The sequence below is a fragment of the Taudactylus pleione genome, unplaced genomic scaffold, assembly GCF_031769625.1.
Source record: "Taudactylus pleione unplaced genomic scaffold, aTauple2 ptg001153l, whole genome shotgun sequence".
NCBI classification, from domain to species: domain Eukaryota; kingdom Metazoa; phylum Chordata; class Amphibia; order Anura; family Myobatrachidae; genus Taudactylus; species Taudactylus pleione.
In genome coordinates, this window is record NW_028285554.1 from 682637 (window position 1) to 706747 (window position 24111).

At 41.6% G+C, this 24111-nt stretch overlaps 1 protein-coding gene across 7 annotated transcripts in view; it reads right to left on the reverse strand.

Moving 5' to 3' along the window:
* COL16A1 (collagen type XVI alpha 1 chain) overlaps positions 1-24111 on the reverse strand; it is a 194917-nt gene that overhangs the window by 90779 nt on the left and 80027 nt on the right. For all 7 annotated transcript variants that reach the window (XM_088462141.1, XM_088462137.1, XM_088462143.1 and 4 more), the window contains exons 14-26: positions 23984-24028; positions 20840-20884; positions 20703-20765; positions 20345-20389; positions 18491-18586; positions 15736-15774; positions 15470-15514; positions 14664-14699; positions 14380-14502; positions 13327-13362; positions 12205-12240; positions 9660-9773; positions 2411-2455 (exon numbers count right to left, since the gene is read on the reverse strand). In XM_088462141.1, the coding sequence (XP_088318267.1) occupies positions 2411-2455; positions 9660-9773; positions 12205-12240; positions 13327-13362; positions 14380-14502; positions 14664-14699; positions 15470-15514; positions 15736-15774; positions 18491-18586; positions 20345-20389; positions 20703-20765; positions 20840-20884; positions 23984-24028 (768 nt within the window). The remainder of the gene's footprint in view (positions 1-2410; positions 2456-9659; positions 9774-12204; positions 12241-13326; positions 13363-14379; positions 14503-14663; positions 14700-15469; positions 15515-15735; positions 15775-18490; positions 18587-20344; positions 20390-20702; positions 20766-20839; positions 20885-23983; positions 24029-24111) is intronic.

Sequence of the window (24111 nt, forward strand, 5' to 3'; positions counted from 1 at the left end):
CCTGCGGCCGCCCCGTCACTCTACGCATGCGCAGATGGACTCCCAGGTCATTAATCCGGAAGTCCAGGACGCAGCGCTGATCATAAAGGACAGCTCTTATCGGAAGAGCTGTCCTTTGTAGTACTGATCGCATATGTTAGTACATATGCGATCAGTGAAGATGCGGTGACTGGCAGGATGTACTCCACATGGTTAGTACACCCTTTATCTCTTATCTAGTGGTTGTAGCTGTCTATCATCTGGTGATAATCCACAGGTATCTCTCATCACCCCTAACAGCTCATGAGATACTGCTGTACACATAACTCCTCAAAACATGAGCTGTTGAGGTTGGTGAAGACTGGATTTGAGAAACACTGCTTTACACAGGGGTGTATCTAGGGATCTCAAAAAATATTTTTGCAAAGGCAAAAAAATAAAAAATTCCTGTATCTAGGGATCCAAGCGCCCCTGGCAATGTAATGGACTGGCGCCCTCCCCTTATGCAGTGCCCCCAGGAGTAACCCTCCAGTAGCAATCCCCCTATGCTGCATTGCCCCCATTAGTAGCCCCCCTATACAGTGCCCCCAGTAGTAGTCCCCCCTATACAGTGCCACCAGTAGTGGCCACCCCAATAAATTACCCCCAGTAGTGGCCACCCCCCTAAATTACCCCCAGTAGTAGCCACCCCTATACAGTGCCCCCAGTAGTGGCCACCCCTATACATTGCCCCCAGTAGTGGCCACCCCCCTAAATTGTCCCCAGTAGTGGCCACCCATATACAGAGCCCCCAGTAGCAGGCACCCCCACCATAAAGTGCCCCAGTAGCGGCCACCCCATATTTCAGTGCCCCCAGTAGTGGTCAACCCTATAGAGTGCCCCCATTAGTGGCCACCCCTATAGAGTGCCCCCAGTAGTGGCCACCCCCCTAAATTGTCCCCAGTAGTGGCCACCCATATACAGAGCCCCCAGTAGCAGGCACCCCCTCCCCATAAAGTGCCCCCACTAGCGGCCACCCCTTATTTCAGTGCCCCCAGTAGTGGCCACCCCTGTAAAGTGCCCCCAGTAGTGGCCAACCCCCTAAATTGCCCCCGGTAGTGGACTCCCCGTTAACTTGCCCCCAGTAGCAGCCACCCCCTATTTCAGTGCCTCCCCCTACACACACACACAAAAAAAAAACTTATCTGATCCTCGCTCCTGATGCGACCGCCAATGTCCGCTCAGTCCCGCCAGCTTTTCTCCTGCATGGAAGAGACATCATACGTCATGACATCTCTCCCATCACATGCTGCAGAGGGAGCCGGAAGACGGAGCTCATTAGTGAGCTCCAGCCGGCTCCCTCAGCGGACGATGCAGCAGAGTCTGTTTGACTCTCATTAGCTGGCTGCTATTACAAACAGCCGCTGGCGGCTGCGTGTTTGTAAACTGTGTAGGGCGAACCACTCTCACTGCGGTCTGCCCTACACTTGTGGGGCCGAGGCACTTGTCCACCCCATGGCTACTGGTGGCACAGCCGGGTGGCGCCCCCCTTTGGTCGGCGCCCCTGGCGAGTGCCATCCTGGCCAATGGGTAGATACGCCCCTGTTTACACAATCCCTAGCTGAGAGAGATAACTGGAAATGGCCAGTACATGAAAGATATATACAACGTGAACAGATATCTGTATATGATCACAATTGAGAAATGACTCTGACCCGTCACTGGGAAAAAAAAATGTCTTCATTTATTATTATCTATTTTCATAGATCTATTTTATTGCATAGCACTTCCCAGATAATATTGAATCAGAGGCGTATCTATAATGGGTGCAGGGTGTGTGGGGAACATGGGCCCCAGGGTCCAGGGGGGCCCCGCACCGCAAACCCTACACCCATAATATTACTTACCTCTCTGGAGTCTCATGTCGCCGCGGGTGTCCGGCACTCTAAAACGACTGGAAAATGACCGCGGTGGCCATTTTCCCGTCGTTTGCGCATGCGCAGTACAGGGAAAATGGCTGCCGCGGCCATTTTTCCGGTGACCTGTGCAGACATTATAAACTCTGGGCACATTCTAGTGGCCAGAGTCTACAACTCAGTGCGCTGCCGGGCGGAGAGGAGGGGGCCCGTGTCGGAGACTGTACACGGGTCCCCTCTTCTGTAGAAACGCCCCTGTATTAAATCACTCACATAAGTCCCTGCCAGAGGAGCTTACACTCTAAATTACATAACACACACTAGGGTATAATGTGTCAGAAGACAATATTCTACATCATGTTTTTGGACTGTGGGAGGAAGCTGGAGTACGAAAACACATGCAAACACTACGAGAAACTCCGGACAGATAGAGCCTTGATTGCAGCAAACCATTGACCCCAACTTTTGTAACAAGATCATGCTGTATGATACAGAAATGATATCACTCGTTAAAAGATACTACGCATGTACATTACCTTTTCACCTTTGAGCCCCGCAAGTCCAGGTATACCAGGTTTTCCCTGTTAAAGAAAAATTAAACATTAGTAAATAGTTAGAATTAGTGTACTTAAACATATGTAAAAACATTTAAAAACTTGTGAATCCTATATAGCTATTTTTATACAGTACCAGTCAGAAGTTTGGACACACCTGACTAAAAGTATCAGTGTTTCAAATGAGTTTCTTAGACAAATATAAATAGTGAAAGTGATGCCTATGCACAGTATGAATTTCTTTTCAAAACAAAGATTTTAATAAACAAAAAAATATGTTTGTTTTCTTTAAATAAAATGCACCCCCAACATGTAGTTTTCATTTAGAACTTCAGTGAAATTTAAAGGTGGAGAACATTGATCCACAATGATTAAGGGCATAGATGTAACTACCGTTGGTGCAGGGGGTGCAGCTGCTACGGGGCCCAAGCTGCTTCCAGAGCCCGACGCTCCACCTGCACCCAGTCACGCAGCACTGTCTGCAACAGTCACACTTCTGCTGCGTTGCTGCCTGCTCTGCTGGGACGTCAATGGGAGGAGGCAGGGAGGCCTGAGCTAGAAAGTTTAATTTGTCTCCTAGATCTGACTGGTCAGTCCAGCTCCATAGGGGTCTTTACAGCTTCCTTGTAATACTTCAGGAGTTTTTGTATAGCCCACTAACGCGTTTCGCTGGTACCAGATGAGAGGTGGCAGGCTGGACGAGGAGAGGAGGTGGTCCAGATGAGAGGGGCAGGCAGGACGAGGAGAGGAAGTGGTCCAGATGAGAGGGGCAGGCAGGACGAGGAGAGGAGGCGGTCCAGATGAGAGGGGCAGGCAGAACGAGGAGAGGAGGCGGTCCAGATGAGAGGGGTAGGCAGGACTAGCAGATGGGTGGGCTAGAGGAGGAGGGCACAGGGGGGGGTTAAAGTAGAAGAGAGAGTTAGCCATGGGGAGAGAGGGACAGCAGCTGGAGGGTTACAGCCAGAACAGAGATGGTTCGCTGGGGGGAGGAATCAATAAAGAGGGGGAACTGAGAGTGAACAAAAAGATAAAGAGGTCTATTCATGAAGCAGTGAAGTATCCTGTTTATCTGAAAACAGGGCACTTCTCTGCTCTGTGTGATTCATAGAGCAAGGTACCATTGGAGAATCTTATTACTTCTCCAGCAGGACACTTGCTCCTGTATGTATCACATCACCATACATTTGTATGGTGAGTGCGATTCATAAAGAAACGGAAAGCTCAGCTTTTCGTTCCCCTGCTAGTACTGCATTTGCCATTTCAGGATGGTGTAAGCAGCATTGTTAGGGGAGAAGAGCAGCGTCTTCCTGTTTTCTCCCTGTTCTCTGCTCCCGTGAGTCTCCTGTTCCTTCCCCTGCAGCCGCTAAGTAAGGTGACCCAGCATATGCATATCTCTGGTCACTACCTGTTGACTGCTGGTTTCCCCCACTGACCCAGTGCCCCCCCACCGTTCCCGTTACGCCCCTGATTAAGGGGCCTATTTATCATTAAATATTTGCGGCATATCCCGTGAAAACTCACATTTTCGGAGATATCTGCTGTGGTCCTTCCATTTCCAACAGTAGCTACAGTCCCCATAGGTATTATGGGGGCTGCAAAGCAGTCAGATTAACCAAGCTTTGTCCCCGGGAGCTAACGCTATTTGTTGGTGTTAGCCACTGTAGCCTATGAGCTACATTTCTCAAAAATTACAAGGAGAGGGTTCCTTTAAAAACCTCCCAGGCATTACCGTTGCACATGTATGGTCAGCAGACCGCGCATGCACAGTAGCGAGCTGTGGAATCCGATATAGTAGCCACTAATGCAATCATTTCACTAGTACTAACACATCTCAGGGACGGGCTCCTTTCAGAGCCCCTGTCCCTGCATGTGTTTTTTTGATACATTTGGCGGTATATAATTTGATTAATAACAGCGTTGGCGATAAAAAATTAGAACTTTTGTGCCTAAAACCCGATACATATGCCACTAAATTATCATTTCAAAAGTAGACATAGTGAATGTGTGGCCTTAAAAGTTATTTTGTGGAATTGCTTTCATTAGCAGTGCTTAATGCCAATCAGTTGTGTTAAAGTTATGACAAGGTAAGGTGAGTCTTAAATAGCTCCATTTGGTAGAAGGACATTTGTTTCTGGCTGTGTTAATAAATAATATGACAAGAACAGCTCAATTTAACACAGATACAAAACAGTTCATCATTACTGTAAGAAATGAAAGTCAGATAATCTGGAAAATTAGAGCAAATTTAAATTTTTCTTTAAGTGCAGTGTGAAAACCATATAGACAGGCTCTCATGAGGATCACACAGGGAAGAGTCATCTGTGCTGCACAGGATACATTTACTAGAATCACAAGCCTCAGAAATCACCTACTAACAGCACCAGAGTATAAGAAGAACAGACTAACTAGGCAGTAGTCATCAGACCAGTGGAAATCTGTCCTTTGGTCTGACGAGTCCAAATTTGAGATTTTTGGACACCTCCCCCCCCCACCTGACACTAACTGCATCAAATAACACAAAAAAGCACAAAGGACACCCCAAAAAAGTACTTTGAAAAAGTGGGTGGAAAAAATCAAAGTGGGGGTACAAATTCAAAAATCAAAGTGGGGGTACAAATTCAAAAACTAACGAAATAGCATTTGGGAAGGTCTGCCAGTATGGGGGAGGTGTATTTTGAATGCATGTGTTTGCTGAAGGTGCGTTTTTGGTGCTTTTTAATGCTTGACTTTACACATTTTAAAATAAGCTTGCACCCATTTTCATGTACCCCAAATTTGATGGGAATACTTATTTTTCCAACAAAAAAATTGCAAAATGCTATTCTTCACCACTTGCTGACAGACGCTAAATAGCGGCTATTGAGACCATTTAAAAACCCCAAATACCTTTAGCAGGGCTATTCGGGAGATCTTTACAGGGGTGTCAGCCTGATGACCCCAAAACAGACTGATTTTATTGCTGATTTCAGATTCGCTGGGTCCCGTTTTCGCACATTTGCAATTGAATATGGGGATACGCAGGGACGCGCGTGATAACTTTGCGCCGGCAAAACCTCCGATGACGGCCAAAAGTCCGGCCTCAGACTTGATGCTTCAAATTGAATACGGGCCTTGGAGTGTATACAGGTGATGTTTGGATGACAAGCCATTCCATATGGTTTTTGGGCCATTATTGTTTTACCTGCAGGACAATGAGCCAAAACACATCTTCATTCTTTCTAAGAGCTATATGCCAAGCAGCCACCAAATACTCATATGTATGGGGACTCCTTCCAGAATGCTGGAAAAGTTTCCTATTTAGCCCATGAAGTTGATTTAGAGAATGCCAAGAGTGCACAAACCTGTCACTGAGGCAAAGGATGGCTACTTATAAGCATCTAAAATATAAGATTGTTTTGACTTGTTTACATTTTGTTGGTGACTGTACAATTCATAGTGATGACTTTACAATTAGTATAAAATAGTAAAAATATAGAATAACCCTTGTTTGAGTACATGTGTTCAAGATTTTGACTGGTACTGTATAGTAATTGAAGACAAATCACACGTGTATCCTGATTGTGGTATCTGATAATTAGCAGCTGTACAATCAGTGTATTAGAAGTACTAAAGTGTTAAGGTGCATACACATGTCACGATTTTGTAACTCAACGATTTTCTGTCAGATTATCTGTCAAATTTTCTGTCAGATTTTCCCTTGAAAAAGTGAACGATTTTTTGAAGTGTAATGAACGATCTTTACAACGATGAATGAAAAATGTTCCTTCCCTTAATGAAAATCGTTATGTTGGACAGTCTGAAATGGACGATGAACTACACACTACAAACGGGAGCGCACTTGAACGATTATCGTTCATCGTTCTAACTCAGAAACTGATCGATTTTTCGTTAATGACAAATCGTTCAAAAAATCATTATGTGTGTATGCACCTTAACAATATTATATTACACTGAAAAATACCATTTTGTTACTTTACTGTTTTTGAAAGATAAGTATGGGATAGGTCACAGAGTTTCCATACATCATGAAGAAGCTTACAGGAGTATTAATATGGAATTAAGTTTAAATAATAGCTCATAGAATTATATACAGTATATAAAAAAATCAAAACATTAGATACATCTATATTTATAATCTGTCATTTTACAAATATTGTTACATGTGAACCCTAAATTACCAAGAATCAAATATCATTACAGTTTCTACTTATAGCTAAATCAGGGGTGGAGAACCTTTTTTCTGCCTATGGCCATTTGGATATTTACAACATAAATTGTGGGCCTGGTGCAGGCCACAACCCCTACACGTGATGTCACATTGAGGGGGCGGGGCTACAATCGCTGGTGATTACAGCAATACCTGAAGATTCTGCAGGGTGCCACTCTAGGTACCCTGTTAGCCAGATGAGGCTAGCAGAAAAAGGCTCCTAGATTTATTGAATTTCAAGTCCCGCCTGCAGTTGCCTTGGCAAGGCCAGACCAAATGATTTCACTGGCATTACATGGCTCGCGTGCTGGACGTGCCCCATCCCTGATCTAAATGATGTTTTGAAGGTGTCATATCCAATTGTACAATTGTTTTTTGTGTTTGAAATCATCGCATCACACATTACTGGGCATTTTGCTCTCAAGCCACCAGAATTTATTATTCTGTCATCAGGGGAGTTAAACCCTCCCCCCAAAAAAAACTAAATCATGTTTTTGAAAGAATCCCCCCTCCCCTTCAGTGGTGGGCCATTCTACTTAACATTGATCCTGGCTCTCTCGGGGGACCTATTAAGTAGGACAGCCCAGCATTTAAGTGAAAGGAGGGTTTTCATTAATCTTTTTTTTCTAATAATGTTGTCAGGCAGAGTCAGCTATCTAGACTGTCACAGCCACCTCCTTCTCTTGTGCTTTTTCCAGTGAGTGGTCCTGCTGTTTGTGAAACTATAGATTAATATATCTGCAGTTTGTAATTTCTACATGAAAAAAATTGAGATGGCAAATTTGCAGCATATCGTGTTTGAAAAATTGTGGTTTTGTGTCCATTTTTGGGTGATTTTGCTTTAACAAATCTGGCAATTTGTATTACATCTAAAAAGCTGCAATTTTACAAAATTGCCACTTGATAAATTTACCCCAAATGTAAAATATAAGCAAGAAAAAAAAATTATGTTTAATTACTAGTATTTACATACAATATGCAGCAATTATGTTGTGTGAATGATTGCTAAATGTCACACAGAACAATACACTATGGGTCTCATTTATTAACGAGTTTTACCACCAAAATGAGTGATAAATGTCACTGTGTATGATAAATGGTGCTCCAGCCAATCAGCTCCCAACTGTCAACTGTTAGAAAAATAATAGTTGGGAGCTGATTGGCTGGAGCACCATTTATCATACACAGTGACATTTATCACTCATTTTGGTGATAAAACTCATTAATAAATAGGGGCAATGTTTGTAAACTGGATAATATTTTCTCATACTGAATAATAAAAAAAATAAGTAAAAACAAAATGCTGCAATAATTTTGATATGATCCTTTAGTGCATGTATCTATAAATGAACAAATAGGCATAGGTAAAATGTAGGCTATAAAAGCCCAGCAATGTTGTATAGCACTCCCACTAATAGTAGTGCCTTACAGCCAATAATATGTTTTACATAAAAACAACATATTACATCCATATAAATTTCACCATTAGTCATATTATTCCTGGCAGAATTGTTTATGGTTGAAGCTTTTGGACGTGACAACATCATACATGCCTACCCTCCAGGTGTTTGTGGGAGGCTCCCGATTTTTCGAGTAACCTGCCGCACCCCCGTAAGGGTAGGCACTTCTCCCGCATTCTGCCCACTTCCTAGTGAAGTAGGCAGAATGGGGAGAATTTCCGTGGCGATCGCGGGTCCCCGTGTAGGGGGTGGGGCTTAATGATGTGATTCTCAGTGAATCGTGTAATTTAGCCCCACCCCCTATTTAAAATGAAGCTAATCGCGACCTGTCGTGAAGGGGGCGAGGCTTAATGACTCAAACTGTCAGGCCCTGCCCCATCATAGCCCACCTGCTTCTCCTACCAAGGCTTCTCCCGGGGAGGAGAAGCCAAAGGTAGGCAACTATGGACAAAAGTAAGAATAGTGTCAAAGCACTTATAGGCTTGGAATCAATGATCTACAAGTAAAATGGAGAGTACTGCATGTGACACAGGCACTTTAGTCTCTACAGTGGTTTTAAAATCCTGGCAGTAGCGTTTGAGCAAGATCTCCAATTGAAATGCATTATATCTGTGCAGACCCTCACTGGATGTTGACATGGACAGAAGGCGGACAAGACAAAAGTTGACATATTCATAATGCCGACATTTAACATGATGACACCAGAATGTCGACAGTACATTTTTGTGTTATTTTCAGTTTAGGGTTAAGATAAGTCTTAAGGGTTAGGTTTAGGGTAAAGCTGTGTACACACTAGACGATATGTCGTCAGATCCCACTGATCGGAGCGACATATCGAGTACATCGTCTAGTGTGTACGCATGATATGCACACTTCCACGGGTCGCTAGCTACATCGTCCATCGGCCCTAGGCACTTGCCGCATGCAATGTCGTGCTGGGTACACATCGTGTAGTGTGTACCCAATTTTTTGTTAGGGATTAGGATAATATATGCAAAAAATTGGTTATATTATGGTGTCGACATATTAAAGCTCAACATTATGAACATATAAACATTTGTGAACGTTGACATATTGCTTGTTGACCTAATGTTCATGTTGACATTCGATCGGCATTTAAAACCTATCAACATTTTGAATGTCGACATTGTGAATGTTGAGCTTTCTTAATACACATATGTAAGGTGTAAGACTTTCTAGCTGCAATAAAAATACTATAAACATTACACATGCATAAAAAGCACCCGTGTGACAGCAGACTTAGGGGTCTATTTATGAAGTAGTGAAAAGTGTGGAGAAGTGAACCAGTGGAGAAGTTGCCTATAGCAACCAATATATCCTACTGAACTTATCATTTCTTTAGCATAGTTGCTAACATCAGATTGGTTGATCACTAATTTTTATCATGTTCCAATGTGCAATCCTTCAACAGTCGGCAGATATTGTGCCCAACGTATCAGCTAGATAGAGCAGAGGATGGAAATGCAGCCACTAAGAAGAAACAAGATTATACAATCTCCTCTATGGCTCACTAATTATATTACCACAAAACAAATCCACTAACCGGGAGGCCAACTATACCAATGCCAGGGTCTCCTGGTTCACCCTTAGTGCCGCTTGGTAGATTCAGTAAATTAGCTGGATCTGGAGACATTGAGCACGATGTGCAGGATTCTCCCTAGAGGGGAAATAAAGGGAGTATTTCAATTGATGATCCCCTATTAATGCAGTTCTGAGTGTGAGAGAATAAACAAAGCATACTGTATATATATGACGTTGAATAAGCATGACTGTGATAAGTAATACTAGATGGAAAGTATGCCATAAATGAAGAATATTATCTGAGCATTTTATATATTTCAGTTAGAGCAATGGAGTTTTGAAAACATTGTGACCCTTATTATAGTTAGCAGTAAATCCATCTAGAAGGTGCACCTTTGTACCTTGGCAAAACAATGTTGTCCTACAGGGTTTGGTAATTGAAAATTGTGCTGAAAATGGAGGGATTGTCCTGATGGCAAAAAGCTGTAAATAGTAACATGGGGGGGAAATGTATCAAATCTTGAAGATAGATAAAGCGGAGAGAGCTAAAATACCAACCAATCAGCTTCCGTAATTTTTCTAGCACAGCCTGTAAAATGACAGTTAGGAGATGATTGGTTGGTACTTTATCTCTCTCCGAGATTTGGTAAATCTTCCCCAAGGTTTGTCCAGGTGCCAATTTGCACACTCTGAGACTGATGCAGTTACACGCCAGTCCGCTTTGCAGACTGATCTTGTGACTTTTAGCATTGCACATGCTCTGTAGCTGAGTGTACTCATCTTTAAGAGACTAGAGGCGATACAGAGTCACATGCATCCCAGCCATATCCCCACTTGCAGCTGAATGGGTGGATCTGGGCGGCAACATTGTACTCACACATGGGATAAGTGTTTACAGACTGTATAATGGTTATCATTACTGCCTCACAGCACTGAGGTTTTTACAGGGTCTCAACTGATTCTCAACAAGAGCATCAACTGAGGTGTATGCACAAATATTATAGGTTTGTTCTAATAGATTCTAGTCTGCAAAAAGTTAAATTAATTATAGTGCCTCCAGCAAAACTGATGCATTTTCATATAAAATCTAACATACAGACGTACATGCACATGTTAGGAGATGTGTATCTAATGGGTGCTTGTCCCCTATTGCAAAATACCCACATAATATGTTGACAATCTGCAAACAATTCTGATTGGCTGAGTGTATCTTGGCTGAGCGTATAAATGACCAGTGTGGATGCTGCAGTCTCTTCTCATTATTTATTTGATATTTGCATTCAGTAATTTCAGTCCACAGCAAGAAGCAACTTTCCAGTCGCTTTTTAAAAGCTAAGACAACATATGTTTGTAATTATTTGAACGTCATACTTTTATTTTGTATTTGCGTCTGTATTTAATTGTATTTTACATTGTAAAATAAAGCTTCAGTACTTATTAATAACACTGTCTAGACACAGACAGACTGTCTCATATATAAGACTTTTCGTTAAACTACTATTTTGGGTACTGTAACTTTAGTATTTACTACTTACACTGCCAAGCCACATCTCCTAGCGTAAACCAGGTGCATATGATACTTTTTTTATGCTAGCGTTAACTTGGTGCATATACAACTACTTTTTCCTGGCGTAAACCTGGAGTGTATGCTACCATGTCAAAGCTGGATGCATCCAATTCAAGCTACTATATGCACTAAATGTGCTTTTTTGGCACCATTTATGTATGCATATCGCTACATGAGCTCGTTAATGTTCCAGGCCTCCCTTTATAGGCTGTGTGTTACTATCCTATAACTGAGGCAAGTGGACCTTATCTAAAATGATGATGTCACCCAGGGCCGTAACTAGGGTACTGCGACCAGTGCCATGGAAGAGGGCACCGCAGGACAGGAGGTGCTGTTTGGGCCTGTCAATTTTCCTGTTTATTATCATTCTCACTTGTAGCTTCCTCTTCTTTTATCCCCAGCAGCTCCTGGCCTCCCCTATCTCTTCCCAGGCCCTTCCCCATGAGGCCATGCCCCTTTTTCAGGTGCTCTATCTTATGTCCCTATTTAAAGAATGGGGGGTGGGGGAGCGCCAATGCTCTCTCTGGCACAGGACACCAAATAGTCTAGTTACGGCTCTGGTGTCACCACCTAACAGTTCTATAGCTTCCAAACTGTGAACTGATATTCTTATTTGTGCACAAGAAAATGTAACAGGAACTCAGGTTGTAATGTAAGTTGTATTCATTGTATTGCTTGGGCCAGTTTACATTTGGATCTTAGCTCTGCATGCCTACTGTACTGTATGCCTAGCCATGACATGGAATTACTGACCACAAATCAGTGGCCTCTAACCAGAAATGTAATGTTTTTTTGACCAAGCATGTCATTTTGTGTTTTATACCACAGCATTTTAGTTGGAGTATTTATGTTCTTCAACATCAGCCTGGACAGAAGCTTTAGCAATGATATAGTGAAACCAATATTGAATTTACATGCTGAACATTTTTCTATTTTTGGAAATTTATGTGCTTCTAAACTGCTTGATATTACACTGCCCAATTTAATAATTCCCTCTTACCTTTTCTCCCTTCAAGCCATTAAAGCCTGATGATCCCTGCATCCAAAGGATAGAAAAAAAGGGAACCGTTATTCAATGCTGCTGCAGTCAAAGGAAGCGTCCGTAGGTACAATTGTAACAACCTGAATTTATTGGCTAGTACATGTCATCCAGGGATGTCTACTAAACCATTGGTTTAGATTTTTCGGTTCCTACTGTATTTTCTAAAATCACTTTATATCATCTGAGCAGAATTGATTATTTCATTGCTGTTGGATAAGACACAAAGCTGCTCAGTGGAAATAACTGTGTCCTGTGCACAGATTTGAGTTGTTCCCTACCCAAGATAAACACAAAACTTGGCCTAGATATTAGTCAGTTCCTGCAAATCTATGTACTAAGAGCATGAACATATCAAAAATAATTTAACAGTCGGAAATCTAATTAGATAAGTACTGTATGCTATAATAATACCAAGCGCAAACCTTTTCTTTCTTATCCAATGTGCTCCAATTACAGCTGAAGTGTTTTTTCATTGTACTTCCTATAGTGTAGGTCCAACTGTTGTTTGGCTATTACATCATAAGCATTAATACACACTGAACTGAGATGACAACACACTCAATAGACTTCCCCTACTCTTTGACAATGTCAGATTCCATATTATAAATAATAGGCCCAGGCAGTACAAAGGAGAACACCACATTATGCTGCCACAATCCATCCATTTTTGTAATCCCTATGCTAAAGCTGGGTACACATTAGCCAACAGCAGATGTGACGGTCGACATATCGTGCGGTCAGTACACACCACCACATGATTTGGTGAACGACTGCACCATATGTCGCTCCCCTGCTGCAACCAGATGCATGGGATCGTCAGTCTCATCTTCACATTGCGCAGCATGTAGGGCTGACTTGAAGATGTGATGGACGCCTCCACGGGAGAGCGCATAGTGCATACACACTTGACGATTTGAACGATTTGTCGTTCCAAATCGGGAAAATCATTCAAAATATTGTCTAATGTGTACCCAGCTTTACACATAACTTGTGTATTGTCAGTTTTACAGGGAATGTACAGGGATCTTCATGCAGAAGGAAGAATTGCCTGTTGCCCACTCCAAACCATGCCAGGTATACCTGTTCACCTTTTGGTCCTAGACCGCCTGTTGCTCCCTGAAAGAGATACAAATATTACAGTGTGAAAAGAGAAAGGGGGAATGCGATATAATATTGGTGAGCCTGTCACCAGACTGTAATTAAATATATTGTTTCATTAGTCAATGCTAAGGCTGTGTTTATGGTAGAGTATATATATACATATATATATATATACCAGTAAGGCGGCACACTCGCAATAAAAGTATCAACAGTCCCTGGTGCCCTCCGCAGGAGTTCCGTCAAGGAGTCCACAATATCCACAGCATTAGCGGCAGCACTCAGGTCAATAATCAGGACAATAGAAGCAGAAGATACACCATCTTCTGCTTCTATTGTCCTGATTATTGACCTGAGTGCCGCCGCTAATGCTGTGGATATATATATATATATACAAAATCCGGCACTCATGAGATCACATGCATAATACAGTCCGGGTGCCATCCACAGTATGTATATAAATACAAACCGATAATATCTCCCATCTGGTAGCACTCCATGGTAAAGCAAAAATCACATCAGCCATGCTTCATAGATCATAAGCATATATATATATATATATATATATATATATAATGTCATAGCAACTCAGAACTCTTATATTCCAAACTGTAATTTTAATTCCAGGGAATGTTAGTTTCAAAATACTGCTATAATTTGTCCAGCTGACCAACAACGTCATGGTCTTCTCATTCTGGTCAGTCCCTACACTGACTCTCAAAAATATGAGCATTTGGCTCCAGGTATCACACAGATGTTGAATGCACATTACAGTATGCTTCTTGAATGGGTTTAAGTGCTGGCTCACTGGCTTAAAGAAACATATATAGTGTAATATTAATTTATTTAAAATGTTTGACTATTTGGTCTGTACAAGGTAAACATTTCGCCAGTCGCAAAGGGAGGCAATGTTGACCATTGACATATTGAATAGAAAATCAATTAATTTAGGTGATACTAATTTACAACTGGCTTTGGAAACAAAATAAGTTAGACAATAACCTGTTCATTATGCATCCTATCTCAGGTACTCACAGGTTTTCCTGGCTCTCCAATCCCAGGGAGACCCGTCTGCCCTTTCTGTCCCTTGGCACCTGACATACTTATTTCCCTTGTCCCGTCCTCATTGGGGGCTGGGCAAACCTCACATGGGTCACCCTGTAAGAGACAGGACACATTGGTTGTACATGTAAGTGTTTAATTGTAAATGACTTATGGAAGTTTCAGTACAGATTATACTGGCTGCAAGCAGTCACATCTGACCAGGAACACACATTGTTACATATAAGTATACATGTAAGTAGAGAATGTTGGGTTACCTTATCCCCTTTCAGTCCTGGGAAGCCTGGCTTTCCCTGCAAAAATCACACAATATAAACATGATAATGTATATAGTTCAAAGCAGATTATTAGTATGTGTACATATTGTAGCAAATTCACATTGCCCTGCTAACAATATAATTTTCAGCATACTTACAGTCTTCCATATAATTCATATTTACTATCTATCTATCTATCTATCTATCTATCTATCTATCTATCTATCTATCTATCTATCTATCTATCTATCTATCTCTCTAATATAAACAGTTTATTATATAGAGTCAAAATTACCACATAGCTCATAGTATGGACTAGGATAGTTACAAATAGAAGTTGGTGAATGAGTATGTCTTTAAAGATACAAATTAGAGAAATGAAAAGAGAACAAATATAAAGCAATGGAGATATTATCAAACTGATTAACTTGAGAAATCTTCAAATCCCCTAATTAATTCACAGTGCTGGATTCCCAAATGTGCATAGTACAAGCAGAAGGTGTTAGAGGTAAACACTATTTCAAAGTAAAACCAATTCTTTTTATGCTGTGGGCATATGCACAAGTACCACATTAAACTTTGAAATTGACAGTTGTTTATAACTTGAAAACAGCAGGCCGGGGCCTATCTAATAACTCAGTGCTGATAGCAATGATGTGTTGTTGTAACTGATAATAATTGATTTACAGCACGTTTTCTACAAGGATGTTCTCCTACTAAAAAAATGCTCTTGCATACTAATGCTCTATAGAGTACACCATAAATGTGATGTACATATTACAAGTGACCAATCTCTGGATACTGACCGGTTTTCCTACAGAACCATCGTTCCCAGAAGCTCCTGGTGGACCCTGGTCAGGATAATAAATAATAAAATAAAAGTATGACAGAGTTAAACAGGCTACATTGTCATTGAGCTTATTCATATCGTGTATATTATTATCATTTATTTATATGGCGCCACAAGTGTTCTGCAGCGCCTTACAAAGTATATTAGAATATGAAATTTTTTTTCAGAATCTCAGAAATAATACTTTTTTTAAAATTTGAAACAAGGGTCGGATTTTCTTACCTTATCTCCTGGGGGGCCAGGGGGACCACCGGGATTACCCTGAAAAGAAAAAAGTCATGACACATAACAAAACATGAATTTATGGGGTTATTGCAGATGGTGTGTAGATAGGGGGAAGAGCACCCTGTATGTATATATGTGTATATATATATATATATATATATATATATAAATATATATATACACAGTTTGTGATTTTTATATATATATATATATATATATATATAAATATATAGTGGTGGCAATGGAGTATGCACCCGCTGACATACAGCAGTTGTGACACACAGTGGAATATGTAGGGTCTCTCCATGTAGACTCTCAGTGACACTTACTTCCTCTATGGACGTGTGGTACATGTGGGCATGCACGTTATTACACTCGAGTTGAAGGTCACGCTGTGACACTCCTCCTGGAACTACAGGGTTTCGGGAACATTGGGAGAGAGGAGATGGAGCACAGCGCTCTCCTCTAACAACATTCACAGCGTTGCGGACAATGTGCTAATTTACATCTGAAATCCCAAATCCTTTTATGACATGATTCGAAGTATTTGGCTGCATCTCTGGATTTTCAGTTAACATTGATAAGTCAGAGCCCCTTAACTTAAAGAAAGGTTTTACCTGTACCTTGTGGGCAGCAAACCTACCCATTACATGGGTTAAGGGGATCATTTAATTTCATGGGGTTCAAATTCCTAAAAACCTTCACCTCTTTAGGTGTGATATTGGAAAAACTATTACCAAAATAGGCAATGTCTTGAAGGAGTAGAGCCATATACGGTTGTCCTACAGTACCTGGGAAGAGCCAATCTTTTTTAAATGGTCTATTTTTCCAAACTCTAACCCCTACATGTTCTCCATGTACTTTAATACATAATAATGCTTTAACTATTGTCCCTTTACTTCACACCTTTATCTGCAATAACAATGTGCTTATATTTGCCTGATTAAATTGTATATATACCAAAATAATGGGGGCATTAATTATGCCATATCTTACCACAATGCCACACTGCTTCGCTATTAATGGGACTGGTTATGTCAAATATAATCAAAATAACTATGCCAAAATCACATTTTTCTTTGGTTTCATTCTTACATGTACAAGACCACACCATCCTGCCTCATTTACATGACAGCCCACTACTGATGGCTATACAAAAAATATGGTTTATCCTCGATCCAGATTCAAAATTGACCCGCATCTTTGCACTGATTTACTATTTATCTAAAATTCCAGGGGGGAGGGGAAGCTTTTTCTCCTTCCACATATGGGAAAGAGAAGGGTTAAATGTATTTGGCCAGCTCATCGATTCTCATTCAAAGAAACACCTACGCCACTTAGCAATATATTAGATCTGCACTGAAATAAATTCCAGATGCAGATTGAGGCAACCCTCCTGACTTCTCCTTCTCAAGGTGCCTCAGCAGTATAGAGATATCCCTTTTATTCATTATGGGAGGATCTTCTCAAAATGATATCAGACTCTATGATCACCTTCCCTTCCATTATGTACACAAAAATGTTTGTTAACGTTTTCCACCAGACTTACCTTTCACCCCATAGGGGATTTATAATAGTCCTATTAGACAGCCCTGCATGTCACAAAACCCCTGCCTCCCTGTACCACTGCTTCTGAATCGGCCTATTGCTTAAATGCTTTTGTTCCAATGTCCCAATTTTGATGGGACAGTCCCAAACCTGGCCAGATCTTTTATCTGCACTGTCAGGACTGTTGGGATCAGGGCCGTAGCTAGGGTAGTGTGGCCGATGCCATCGCACAGGGCACCACAGGTTAGGGGGCGCTGTTTTTTGCCTATCAAATTTCTGTTTATTATCATTCTTGCTTGTAGCTTCCTCTTATTTCATCCCAAGCATCTCCTGGCCTCTCCTATCTCTTCCCTGGCCCTTCCCCATGAGGCCATGGCCCTTTTTTGGGTGCATTATGTCCCTTTGAAAAATGAGGGGGGCGCCAATGCTCTTTCTGGCACAGGGCGCCAAAAAGTCTAGTTACGGCTCTGGTTGGGATATTTGTCATTTGCGTCTGCTGCGGTCAGCTATACAGGGGTGTTTTATATAAAGAGAGGGGTTTGACAATGTCATTGTGTATTTTGAAGGCAAGTCCCTTGGGGATGAGGCATGTCTCAATGTGCAAAAATTCCCACTTTACCAAGCTCCGAAAGCTCGTTTGGAGCTCTCTCAGCCATCCTATACCTGCATTGGCCAAATAGGCACTTATACGCATTAGGCAAACCGAGTCTGAAACTGTCAGTAAACTGATTGCGTAAGCTATTGATTTACAATGTACTCTTCACCGGAATGGACTATTATTGGAGCCACTGTCCCAGAAAGAAAATCTTCATAAACTGGCTAAAAAATAATTTCTTAATGGCACAAAAAGATAAAATAGTTATCCGGGGAAAATTGTAGGAATGATAAATCAGCTTCTTAGTAGGTAATGAGTGACTCAATAGTCTTTGAATGCACTTCAGACTTTCTGTCCAGTAATCCTATTTAAGCACATTGCAAAGTTTATAATGTACAAACATTTGCACTCAGCTACATGCGAAACGTTAATACAGTTTAAAACTGAAGTCTGTGGATATATGCTACAAAGGTTCTCATCTAAGCAACTGGCAATTATGGCGTGCAAACTTCAATCCTATATGTCATTACTGAGGGATTAGGGCAACATTCAGTAACAGAATGTAAATACAAGAATGTTCTGAGCGTACAGGAACATTCTGCAACTTACAGGTTTGCCTGGTAGTCCGATCCCAGGGAGTCCTGGTTTTCCTGGAGGTCCAGGTTCTCCTGCAAGTCCCTCTGGGCCAACTTTTCCACCTTCTCCCTAACACAAAGGAATGAGAATCCATGGTTAAAGAAATTATTACAAATCCCAAACAACAACCAGCAAACATATCTGTTTCACAGCATGATATATTACACACAATGGGGCTAATTCAGAGTTGGGAGCAAACAGAAAACAGTACGTTTGCCATGTTGCACTGCAAGATATACAAATACATGCAGGGTAATAGTGGCTGCATTTGTATGTAGCCCACAAGTGCTGGGCAGCTTTATTTTTAAGAAGAAAAGAAGAAAGCATATATTATCTTTAGCTTTTAGCTTATTTTTAAACTGCAATTTAGATTTGAGTTTGGACACACCCCTCCCAAATCTAATTCCTTATTTTGCTTTGCTCCCAACTCTGAAGTGGCCTTAATGTATTCTCTATAGCAGTGGTTCTCAAACTCGGGCCTCAGGACCCCACACAGTTCACGTTTTTCAAGTCACATAGCAGGTGCACAGGTGTATTCATTAATCACTGACACATTTGGAGCTAATGATTTCACTTGCGATTCTGTGAGGAGACCTGGAAAACATGCACTGTTTGGGGTCCTGAGGACCAAGGGGGTCATTCAGACCCGCACGCGAGCAGCAGTACGCTCGCAAGCGGGTCGATGTTCCCCACTGCGCATGCGCACGACGGAGGGTGCTCCGTCATGTGCATGCGCAAGACCCGGGGAGCGATGGGCTTTCCATCGCTCCGGGTCTCGCTCCAAAGGGAGCGTGCTGTCGATGTTGATTGACAGCACGCCCCCTTTGGTGGGCGTGCCTGCCAGACGGAGGCGTTCCCATGGGAACGCCTACCGTCTGAAGCCGACCCCACTGACATCACTAGTGATGTCAGTGGGAGTGATTTTGGCTCTGATAGAGCAAAAATCACTCCAGGGCTTGTGGCAGGGAGACCCTACCGCAGGGTTTCCGTCGCAAGTCCGATGGTCGCGATGGTCAAGACCATCGCGACCATCTTTTTGGCCGCTCGCATATGCTGTGGGTGGCCACCCAGAGCTATACGAGCAGCCAGGAGGCCACTCCATTTTCATGGAGGAGGCCCCTGATTCAGAGCAAGCGCTCTGGTCAGAGCGTTCAGCTCTGAATGAGGCCCCAAGTTTGAGAACATGTGCTCTATAGTGTATATACTAACATAAACATTATATATTTCACTTTTACAGGTAAGTTAAATGTAGGTTTAGAGAATGGGTATATCCATACTTGTCGACCTTTTGGCTGCTCCCTCCAGGGGGCGAAGGCTCAGCAGAGGTGAAAGGGATTGGTGGCAGGCTAAGCTGATGTGGGCTGGTCTGGGGCATGATGACGCGCTTGAATCAACATAGCCCCACCCCTGCTATGCAATACTGAGAATACCGGCATTGTTGAGTGGGGGCGAAGCAACAATGACATGATTCAATGCGAATGGTGTCATCGTCCGGCCTGTGCCTCCCACTTCCCTGGTTGTCCCCAAACCTGGGAGACTTGGCCACCTTTCTGGGTGGCCGAGAGCGCTACCTGATTTTCAGGTGCCTCCCGGCAATTCCAAGGGGTAGGCAAGTATGGGTAAATCATGTTTCATAGGATATCTTTGTGGCATTCTAGTGACAGTTTTGAACTGCCAAAAACTGTCTACTTTATCTCACTTGATGCAGTGATGAAAGTAAGGTGAGAGCTTTGTATTTTCACTCAGAGGACTTGTATGTGACATATTTGGATCAGTTGCTGCCTAGAATACTAGGTGTAGATAGAATGTTAGCATACTGTCACTCACCTTTTGTCCCTTTGGTCCCACTACGCATATTTCACCTGGTCTTCCCTGAATTAAAGAGAGCAAAGTTATATAATACATTGAGAGAGCAGGGAGTCTTCCTTGCTTGTTTATGGTGCAGTCTCCTTAGGAACACTCCTTGCCCAACAAACACTTTCTTCCCTACAAACATGAAATGAAGGCAAGGTGGCAGAAGGTCAGTTGGATGCTAGTAGCTACCTTTTCCATAATAAAGGCCTTGCAAATATGCCATGAAGCCTCCTGCCCAAAGGATAGGCTCACAAAAACGGATGTAGAAAGAGGAAATGAATCATAACCCATGATGTATAAAGGAGAAAAGTAAAAAATACCAGATACTCACATCTCGACCTGGAGAACCAGCTAATCCTCTTACTCCTGTGTCTCCCTTATCGCCTTTCTGTCCCTAGATAAAAGGAATTACTCTATGAACAGTGGATGTGCAATATAAATTGTGATGTTCCAACAAATGTAACTTACTTTATCTCCATCTGGTCCAGATGGTCCCTCAAATCCCATTGGCCCCTGTTGGCAATAAGACAATCAGTTTGGTATCTGTAAATTGAGTTTTATTACAAATGCTAACCAAAGCACTTCTGAAAGCAAGCTAATTTTAATGGCTGAGAGGATCCAAGCCTTATTTTGCTGCAGGAGCAATCTCAGTTCTGATTCCAATTTTACATGTTCAGTGTGGTTGTCATGACAATGGAATAAATGCTGAATAAAAAGTGTTAAATATCTGTCTGATGCGCCTTCCAGGCAGTATCAGATGATAAGTTTAATCTTGTTTAATCATATTCAACCTCACTATAAAAGGGTTATTAAAATAACTCATGCTTATGAGTTTTTCTAAGTTAATGGTCTGGTGCGTTAAATCACACAGTATATTGATTGTTACCTGATGGGACAAAACTGCACATACCTATGTACTGTAGTACCTTTATTTGCCATGCAGTTTAAAATTCAATGGCTCATTAGCAGATAATTTTTTGTTCATGGGCATGACTTTATTTGATGTTTATCTGTCACCACCATAGTTTTGCCATGTCATGTTATTTATTGTTATGTTTTAGAGGTGGTGCGAGTCTATCGTAATTTTACAGGGAAAGTATGACATTCCATAGCTGTACTATTAAGCCAATTACCCTGAGGGTAGAGTTACGTCCTCTCCCGGAATGTATAGAATTTTGGGGAGATTTCCTGGTAGGCCACCCTCCCAGATCCCATTCTCTTTATTCTTATTTGTCATTATGGTTCAGCTGTGCAATGATGCAAATTATATAATTTTACACCGGGGTCAAGATTATCCTCACATACCCAGCCCCAGATGGGCGGTCCAAAAAGTAGTCAAGTATGATTTAGGGGCCTATTCATCATCAATTAATTTTCACAAAAGCAGATGAAAATGAACATTTTAACCTGCAATTGTAAAAATTAAGTTATCGGGCCATTCATCAAGAAGGTAAAGCAGGAGATATCTCCTTCTTACCTTCCTTTTGCGGAATGGCCCACTGTCCCCATATACTAGTAGTATGGGGACAGAATTCATCAAGCTTCAGATGCCGAATGCTCCTGCTCCAGCATCGCAACCCTTTTCTTCCCTATGGGAAGGAGGTGCGGGTTGCGATGAGGGATCCTTTCGGATCCCTCCTCCCCTGTCTGGCTCCTTTTGCTGGACATCGGGGCGCTTGTGCGCATGCGTGACCTGTAGGTCACGCATACGCAGTCCCGTCACTGCTCCGACAGGAGCAGTGAAAAGATTCACTGCTCCGAAAAGGAGCAGTGAAGCAGCTCGCGGGAACAGATGATTCCGCATCAGCTGTCACCGCGCCAATAATTATGAATTGCTCCGGTAGCCGCGGCGAGTCAGAATGTTAATTATCGGGGTCCGTTCGGATCCCGATAATTAACATCATGAATAGGCCCCTTAGTGTCATCTATAAACCGCAAACAATCCAGACAACTCACAAGTGATTTGTATAGCCACATCGCTACCTGGTGACAACATCTGTAACTAATAATTGTTTTCAATAAATGGCTACTCCATGCTCTGAAGTACCTGTTGTCCAAATGTCTTCTCATCACGAGCCATATAATTAGCTCTATGTAGGTATACTAAGAGTGCTCTAAGTAGGTATACTTTAATAACCTTCTATATGCATGTTTTGCACACATATTTACAGCTTACTTATGAATAAATTAGATATAGATATATAGATATGAGTGTAAGAAGCTTATGGTAAGTTAATTACAGATCGGGAGTGAAAGGTCCTTTTTTGATGAATAGCCCTGATACTTTATTTCTACAAAAGTAGTTAAAAAATGTAATTTTCACCTGCTTTTGTAGAAATTAAGTGATGATGAATATGACCCTAATAAGTTTCCAAATAATCTCTATTTTAACTATATTCACTATGACATTTTCAGTGCTTGTTTTTTTAATTGCTGAAATGGTACTGTAACTGTTAATTTGCAAAATCTTTTCTAGTGCCTAAAAACATTTTAGCACTATTCACAAGTCACCCACAGAATCATAACACTTCCCTAAGTGTTCCCAGACCATTGATTTGCACACAGCTGTAATGTGGGAAGTCCCCAGCACCCTCTAGTGATAATATGATGGGACTGAACATGAGACTATATTCAGCATGCCTACACCAGTGTGCAGAGAACATTTATAAAACACAAAGCTAGATGAGAGGAGTATTTCAAGTACAGCTAGCAGCCAGGGCTGTAACTAGGGGTGTGCGAGCATAGTTCTATTAGTCAGATAATTAAACAGCTCAGCAAGTATATTCTATGGAGATGATTGCTTTGAAAAGTATTTTATTATAGTTGCCAACATCTGAAAATATTTGTTTAGGAACACGTTACTGCTAGTGAAATGCTTCTTTAATTGTCACATGTGCTGTAGGCAAGACAGAGAAAGTGGGACAAATGTCATGCCCCTTGCACGTGATCATAACACAATTATATTGTATTTTAAATATTATACTTTTGTAAGTTAAAAAACCCTAATTCAGCATAGAGAAAGAAACAAGGTGCACACTCAGAGTTGGTCCTATGCCAGTTTTGTTGCGTAAGATACACACATCTGTATTACGTAACAAAAATGTGGAACCAGTAGAATATATACAGATTTTTTTTTGTTAATGTTGACTTGCACTTGGAGGTGCATACAATATTGTTTTTTTGAGTATATATAGTACACATTTTGTGTGATTATTTTTCTACGCTGATTTGGAGCATAAATATGTCCAATTCCCAAGAGTACAATATTAGACATGTTTATTGTGTAATTAGAAAAGTACATAGACTTCCAGAGACTATATAGTAGACATTGGGCCAAATGTAATAGGGGGAGAGTTTAGAAAATGTGAGAGTTTAGCAGTAGAGTCAGAGAACAGGCAACTCTCATGTTTTTGGACTCGAAAAACTGTCACGATTCAAACTCTCATCCAGATATTTTCCCATTTTGAAGATAAAACTTGGCCAATGTGAGAGATAACTGCTAAACTCACATTTTCTAACCTCCCACCCAATTACATTTGGCCCGTTGTCTTTGAAATCAGGGACATTTGGCAAGACCTGTATGATGTCTTCAAATACACATGGCAAGCTCACCTCCACTCCTCGCTCCCCTTTTTCCCCTTTTACACCCTCAGCACACTGTGGAAAAGATAAGAATAGTGGTTATATTTCAGTTAAGCGCTCTTTGTCTGGATAGTGAATATATAATTTGTACTGAAGTT